The sequence below is a fragment of the Aegilops tauschii genome, chromosome 2 (assembly GCF_002575655.3).
Source record: "Aegilops tauschii subsp. strangulata cultivar AL8/78 chromosome 2, Aet v6.0, whole genome shotgun sequence".
NCBI classification, from domain to species: Eukaryota; Viridiplantae; Streptophyta; class Magnoliopsida; order Poales; family Poaceae; genus Aegilops; species Aegilops tauschii.
In genome coordinates, this window is record NC_053036.3 from 80,607,465 (window position 1) to 80,615,580 (window position 8,116).

The 8,116-nt window shown below is 40.6% G+C and overlaps 1 protein-coding gene across 2 annotated transcripts; it reads left to right on the forward strand.

The window, feature by feature from the left end:
• Positions 1-2,694: 2,694 nt before the first annotated feature.
• Positions 2,695-7,709, forward strand: LOC109758837 (uncharacterized). 2 transcript variants are annotated; one of them, XR_012201862.1, is made up of 11 exons: positions 2,695-3,300; positions 4,274-4,361; positions 4,452-4,543; positions 4,648-4,766; positions 5,140-5,255; positions 5,322-5,449; positions 5,532-5,618; positions 6,314-6,374; positions 6,488-6,528; positions 6,624-6,987; positions 7,038-7,709. XR_012201862.1 is itself a non-coding variant. In XM_020317701.4 (11 exons), the coding sequence occupies exons 1-11, from the start codon at positions 2,939-2,941 to the stop codon at positions 7,307-7,309; spliced, it is 1,275 nt and encodes a 424-aa protein (XP_020173290.1). In that variant the 5' UTR covers positions 2,695-2,938; the 3' UTR covers positions 7,310-7,709. The 2 variants fall into 2 exon arrangements, 1 of the variants encoding a protein (XP_020173290.1); XM_020317701.4 differs by having other exon boundaries at positions 6,624-6,744; positions 7,250-7,709.
• Positions 7,710-8,116: the final 407 nt, after the last annotated feature.

Sequence of the window (8,116 nt, forward strand, 5' to 3'; positions counted from 1 at the left end):
TTCACTAGTGGCATTTCTCATTTTACTAGTGGCATTTCTCATAAGCATAACAATGTAGTGTGGTGAACAAATTACAGTTGGGAAACAATTAAATCTTAATATTTATATTTATGATTATGGCCATTCATGGTATAATCTCATAAGGCATTACATCCATGATATGTAGACCGTTATCCAACTGCATCTACAACTAATACTAACCCCAAGACCGCTATCCAGTAGGCATCTCAAAGTATTAAGTTCATGACAAACAGAGCATTGTAATAAGCAAGATGACATAATGTAGACAGTAAAATATGAAGGAATATGACGAGAAACCATCGTTTTATCCTTAGTGGCAACAATACAATACATGTCTTGTCCCTTTCTGTCACTGGGACATAGATCACCGCAAGATTGGAATCCACTACAATTCACCACTCCCTGCGAAGAAATTACTCATCAAACTTGGTCAAAAAAGACAAATGGATCGAAGAGCATATAAAACTATTCAATTACACATCAAAGAAATTTCAAAAAATTCAATTGAATTCAACAAACGATCTAATCATAAAGTGACAATTCATCACATCCCAACAAACACACCATATATTGCATCAGATTGATCCCGATCATGTGAGACAGCTTACGTGAACTTTGTACTGAAGAACGAGAGATAGGAGATGCCATCTAGCTACCGATGACCCACAAGTATAGGGGGTCACAACAGTCTTTGATGGTAGTATTTCACCTAAATTTATTGATTTGACACAAAGGGAGCCAAAAAGAATATTTATAAGACTTAACAATTGAGTTGTTAATTCAACCACACCTGAGAAATCACTTCCTTATAGCAACTTATTAGTAGCACAATAATACGATATCAGTGTTAGCAGAGTAACAATGACAGTAACAGCAGTAGTAACAAGTTTGTAACAAGTACAACAATAGTAATTGTAGCAAAGGCAGTAGTAGAAAATCGTAGGCATGGAGTAGTGATGGGATTTTCAGATGAGATTCAATATGCAAGGGTCACAACCTAAGCGATACAAACTACTCCCTCCGTCCCATAATGTAAGACGTTTTTTGGCACTAGTGTAGTGCCAAAAAATGTCTTACATTATGGGACGGAGGGAGTAGTTCCGATTCATCAATCATATGTAGGCATGTGTTCCTTATACAATCATATATGCTTGTGATAAGAACTTGCATAACATCGTTTGTCCTACGCACCCTTCGTGGCAGCGGGGTCCTCATGGAAACTAAAGGTAATTAAGCCACTTCTTTTAATAGAACTAGAACAAAACATTAACACATAGTGAATACATGAACTCCTCAAAATACAGTCATCCCCATAGAGTATCCCAATTATTGTCACCTTGGGTCTAGAGTTTGGAACAATAACAGGTGCACACAGCTTGCAGATATGATCAAGAACTCAAATATATTTATAAAAACATAAGGTTCACATATGAAATCATGATACTCGGGCCCTAATGACAAGCATTAAGCATAGCAAAGTCATAGCAACATCAATCTCAAAACATAATGGGTACTAGGGATCAAGCCCTAACAAATTCACACGATTACATAAGAAATCTCATCCAATCCCGTCTACCACCAGAACCGAAAAAGCCACAGAACGGAGACATAGGAGGGAAGGGTGGCCTGACCTTGGGTTGCATCAACCCACCACATCGACCCCACAACCCGTCCCTTTGGTGGCTTATGGCCCTATGCTGGCTCTCGTGTCTTGAAACTTCACGACATGTTTTTATTTTATTTTGTAGCCCCCCAAAAAATACTATGTTTGCAGATTCCAAAAATATGTAGAAAGCAACAACTGACACTTCATAATGGATTAATAAGTTAATCCTTGGCAGTGGATTAGTAGGTTAATCCAAAAAATGTTAAAGACGTAGGAAAACAATGTAATAGCGGTATCAAAGTAGTATGAACATAGCAAAAATAGATATGTTTTAGAGGTATCAGCCCGCCTTCGTGGTGAATGCCGAGGGAGAAGAAGACGAGCCTTGGTGACATCAAGAAACTTTCGTGTTCTCTCACACCTCTCCACCGGGGACTAACTTCCCTCGAAGGAAGTGACCATTGAGATATGTCTTCGTCTTTACGTGCTTCAGTTACTTCTTATCCACACTCATTTAACTGTGTGTTCACTTTAGTAACTCAACCTTGCATTGTTCATATATGTTGTGCTCACCGTAGTTATTTTTAGGCAAACCTTTATACCCCAAAGCCTAAAATATTGAAGAAAACATGTAAAATTTGTAGAAGAGATACATCCCCTTGAGTTTCATCTCGATCCTTTCAGTTGGTGAGTTGTTGAGCCGCACGAGATGCTAGATCTGCACACTTATGACATATGAAGCCATACGCGACTGCGTGAAGCCGCGCACAACCATTGGACAGAGATGCGTCTCACATCTGGCTGCAAGTACGACAAGGCAACAAGAAGTCTGACGGCTAGAGTTAACACATTTTGTTGGGTACTTTTGTGAATGCGAGAGTTACGAAAAATTGACAACTTCGACAAAAGATGCATCTATCACGCTACAGAAGTTCAACTCGAATCGTACGTCTCTGGTACTATGCACAGGCTGATTTGAATTTACTTTTCTGAACTGTGGATCAAAATTTGAAATGGCCAGATACAGCGATTTTTAAAATAAATTGTGAGTGTCTTCCAAACAAAGCAAAGCTCCAATTCCAGGCACGACGATTCCACGGAAGCCTCTCCCTCCAGTGCCCGCCGAACACGTGACCACAGCCAATGAGACCCCTCCACGTCACCTCGCGGCCACAACTATAAACCTTCCCGTGCTCCCGACCCCATCGCCGGCGAGCAGACACCACGCCGCCGCCGCCGGCGCACGCACCCCGACCTCCCCGACAGCCGCCCGTCCGCTACCCACTTCACCTAACCCCAGGCCCTCCTCCCATGGACGTCCGCCGCAGGCCCGGGGCGGCGGCAGCCGATAGGCCGACGAAGTCGCGGCCGGCTGCTGCTGCCGCTGCTGCGCCGGCCGCGGCGCCGGGCGACCTGGTGCTCCGGCCGCCGAACCTTCGCTTGGTCCTCGCGGCGATGGCTCTCTTCCTCGCGCCCTTCTCGTACCTCGCGTTCGTGCACTACCCCCTGGCCGCCGATCTGCGGCGATCCATCCTAATCTGCGGGGCCATTAGCCTCGGCGGCTTCTTCGTCGTGCTACGACTCATCCCTGTCGCTGCCCGCTACCTCCTCCGCCGCGGGATGTTCGGCAAGGACATCAACAAGAAGGGCTTGCCCATGGGAGAGATCACAGTGTGAGTCAAGAGCACAATTTTGATAAATTGCAGTCTGCTCTGTGCTTTTATAGATAGATAGAGAGAGGGGTGGGGTAGTTGTTGCATTGGTAGCTGCTGTACAATTCATGGTGGAAACTATGGAGTACAAGAAGCGAATTCAGCTCAGTTGGAATCCATGCATTTGGTACTAGTAGACATCAATACTTCATAGTCTCATAGGCTAAACTAACTGTTTTCTTACAGCTTGAAACTAGAGGTTTTTTTGGGATAGCTGATAGCAGCTGAGCGGAATTTCCTCGAGTGACGGATACTTGCATTCATTGGTGGGTGTTGACTCTGTTTGACAGATTGTCCAGATTGGGGGTTAGGCAGTAAATAATTTCTATTTCCACCTAGTTTAATAGTTTATGTTCTTTGACTCTGATATGTTGCCAAAAGGAATGCCGTGCTTAAGTATTTCAGCCTACAGATAGAGTTCATGCACCATTCCATCCCCTTGGGTTAAGTGTGAACCAAAATGATCTTGGAACTTAGAATACAGTCTTTCTTACTGGTCAAAGTTCTTGCATACCTCTGAAGAACATATACATCAAAGAAAGGACACAAAACATGTACTCCCTCCGTAATCATAATATAAGACATTTTTTGACAACATCTTATATTAAGTTACAGAGGTAGTGTTATTTAAGGAGCTTTGTTGAATGTGCATTTTTGAATGCTTTCTTTGGGCTATATGATACTGATACATGCAGTGCATGTATATACATGCCTCAGGATTATATACAAAGTCGGCAAGAGAAACTGAAACATGGCATTATTTTAGAGAAGGGTGCACAAACTCATATCTGTACATTGAAGGAGCAATTCAAAACAAAATAACCAAAAGTACCCATTGTATGCCTTTCTATGAATTTGCTATGCGATCTGGCTTGGTAATATAAAGCTGCGAGTTGACATTCTTTATTGTCTAAACATTTTACTTGTTTTGCAGGCCTGAATCACTAGGCATTGTTGTTGGGATTGTGTACTTGGTCATTGCTATTCTATTTCAACATTTCAACTTCACAGCGGATTCCATTGTATGTTTATGACTAGAAGTTATCGTTTTTGGAATTCACAAAATATATATTATGCCCTGAATTTCATTTCCGCCCTTTTTCTTTTTGCAGTGGCTTGTTGAATATAATGCAGCATTAGCATCAGTCTGCTTTATGATTCTTCTTGGATTTATTGACGATGTTCTTGATATTCCATGGAGAGTGTATGTTCTTTTTCAGAGCGTCCTTCAGATAATTTCAATAGTGCAATTGCTATTACTTTCTTGATTCTGATAAATTGGTTTTGGAACGACCCTACATTGAACAGGAAACTGCTGCTGCCTACGATTGCAGCACTTCCTCTGCTTATGGCATATGCTGGTGGTACTTCCATCATCATTCCAAAGCCTCTAGCATCCTATGTCGGAGTAGAAGTTCTGGAGTTAGGTATATTTACAAACCCGAAATAAGTGAATTTTGACACTGTAAATATTGAGTGGTTCCAAATATTGGTGTGATGGAAGCACTTATGCCTTTTAATTTTATCAATTGTTAGAGTGACCAAGTCCATCTTGTACATATTGCTTGCTTCAAAATGTCTTTTGAAATCTCTCAGCAGATATACCACATGTAACCTCAACTGTTGAAATGAATGAACTGAGAGATCCATGTGCACCAGTACTGCTGAGATGCATCTCTTTCGGTTTACTTATTTGCCTTTTGAATGCAATTTCTGCTGTTGACCAAATTCTCTGTGGACCGAGATGCAAACACTAGATAATAGAATACCAACACCATCCTTGTTTTCTTTGGCATGCAGGTTGGATGTACAAGCTCTTCATGCTGTTGTTAGCAGTTTTCTGTACAAATTCAATCAACATACATGCTGGCCTGAATGGTCTTGAAGTTGGGCAGACAGTTGTCATATCTGCTGCGGTATGAAGTACATGGTTCTTGAATTTTGAGTACCATTCGTCAACTGATGATTATAGCATTTTCCAGGTTTTGATACATAATGTAATGCGCATTGGATCTTCTAAGGACCTTGAAACTCAGCAAGCTCATGCATTCTCTATTTATCTTGTCCTGCCTTTCCTGACCACTTCATTGGCTTTGCTGGGTTTTAACTGGTAAGGACCTTGAGAGGCATGCTACCTTGTTTTAAATAGAAGATGTTGATCTTTTTACATGCATCCCTTTGTAACTTGTCAGGTATCCTTCATCTGTTTTTGTTGGTGATACATACACCTATTTTGCTGGGATGACTTTAGCTGTGGTGGGTATTTTGGGGCATTTCAGGTAAACATCCTCAGTTATCTCCCGCAAGTTTCTCTATTATATTCCAGATTATTCTTTATTTGGCTGTTTGTCGTATGTAGTATGCAATTAGCTGTCTGCTTTCTGTAGTCAAGTATTCCTGATATCCTTGTTCTGGTGCATGCGCAGAAAAGTTCCTCCCTTCGTTTTGCATTTTTATTTACTCGAATGTACCATATTAGTAAAATGAGTAAAAAAAAATCCACAGGGAACTTTTAGGCTTTGTTCGGTTAATCCCACCCCCAGGTGGATTGGAGGGGATTTGCAGGGATTTTGGCTTGTAGGGGATTAATTCCCCCTCAATCCCCTTCAAATCCACGTCAACCGAACAAGCCCTTAGGGTGGGGCAGGAGAGTTATGCAAGGATTTGGCTGCACTCTGAGTGGAATAGTTAGTAGAGTTTTGGTAGGACTCAACATCCAGGCTTTAAACATTTTATATGTTGCTTGGCGACCTCTGGTGTTCATATCTTTGGCAATATATCTTGATATCCTAACCGTTTATCGTGGAAAATCATCTTGGCTGTGAACCCAAACTTTTGTCGTGCCATCTAATACTTTTTGTGTGGACTTGTGATATTTATACTTTAGAGTATATGCTAGCTGTCCATATAATTTGCTCTTCCCATTATTATTGATTAATAACTGCAGCTGATAAAAACTGTTTCCTGTTTGCAGTGAGACATTATTGCTCTTCTTTTTACCCCAGGTTCTTAATTTCTTGTGCTCAGTACCACAGGTTCGGAGAAACTGATTTCCATATTTACCTCCTCACTGGTACATTTAAACTTTTTAGTTGATTATTAGGTATATGGTTTGCTTACGCTTTAGTTTTGTGCATATTGTCTACAGCTCTTCCACTTTGTTCCTTGCCCAAGACATAGGTTGCCAAGGTACTATTTTTTTCTCTTGGTACAAAACTGTCAATTGAACTTATTGTAATATAGTTTTGGACTTGTAATAAATTTCTATATTGCGCTTGCTGTAGGTTTGATACTCAAACAGGACTGCTTACAGGTACCAAAGATGGTAACCTTGTTAACATATTCCTTAGGTTGTTTGGGAAGTGCTCAGAGAAGTCCCTTTGCATAAGGCTTCTTATATTTCAGGTAAACTTGAATTGCATTCTTGCTGTGAACTTCATTTTCTTGTAATTCTTTCCTTGACTTGTGAAGGTATCATGATGGACTAGTCGATTGCAAACACACTCCGATATTTTTCTAGCAGCAGTAAAAACTTAATAAAGAACGAGGCCAAGTAGTGATTCAACCAGAACCCAGCATAACCATTGAACCGTTATTGACGCCTTAAGCAATCCAAATTAGCTCACATGTCTATTAACTACTCCCTCTGTAAAGAAATATAAGAGCGTTTAGATCACTAAAGAAGGAGTACTCACTAGCTATGGTATTTGGTGTCACGCTGCTGACACTTGATAAACTTGACTTAAAATGTACCAAATGTGTATAGTGTCTATGTGGTTGGATAGTGTTGAATGGAAGCTACTCCTAACGCTCAAGTTCTTTCATGGTAGATGTCCTACCTCTTTATTTTAGTGCGTATTTTGATCCGACTTAATAAGTAACTAACTCCTCGTTTCTTCGTATGTGGCAGGCTGTGTCATGCCTATTCTGCTTTTGGCTGAGATACATGCTTACTGGATGGTACAAATGATGATCACCCGAAACACAACATCGCGTCAGTTTCCATGATACACTCGAACTCTGTTTGTATCGGATGGCTGTTGCTCTCTCAGAATATTTGTATACCAGCAGCAACCCTGAAAAAAAGGGGTCTAATTCCAACAGGAGTAACTGATCCAAGATACTGTTCAGAATGTTGCATGCATTGCTGCTCCCCCTTTCATCTAGTTTGTCTGTAGCCTTCGATTTTGTTCCACCTTTTTTCATATGCTAACAACAAATGATTTTGTTTCAAGGTTTTGCCTTTTTCGTGCCAGAGTTCTACAGATTTGTGATCGTAGAGAACTGATATATTTGTAACCATGTACAATGACTTGTATGGAAGTTCGCTTGCAATAGTTGTGTGAAGGCTTATGTGGGAGGATGATAAATGAGTTCTTGTTGTCAGCTAAGAGAAAATGTCCACTGGAAACCAAGTTTAGGATGGAAACAGGTGAACATCAAGTGAAAAATATGTTTCAGAGGTTCTAAAATTCTGGAAATTTTTGTACAATATGCTGGATAGGTCATGTTCTACAAACATGCAAAATTTCAAGTTCAAAACTAGGTTTATCTGGGAGGTATGAAAAAAAAATTCAGCGATAAATAGTGACAAAAAGCACAACATCAGTATTCACACACATTTTTATTTCTTATCTCAAATGAATATGGGTTTGAATATCATATTCCACATGTTTATATAACCGGAACAGGCACTTTGATCAGTTGATTCCCTCGAGAGGGGATAGGTTCCACCAATTTGATCAGTTGATTCGCTCGAGAGGGAATAGGTTGAGAA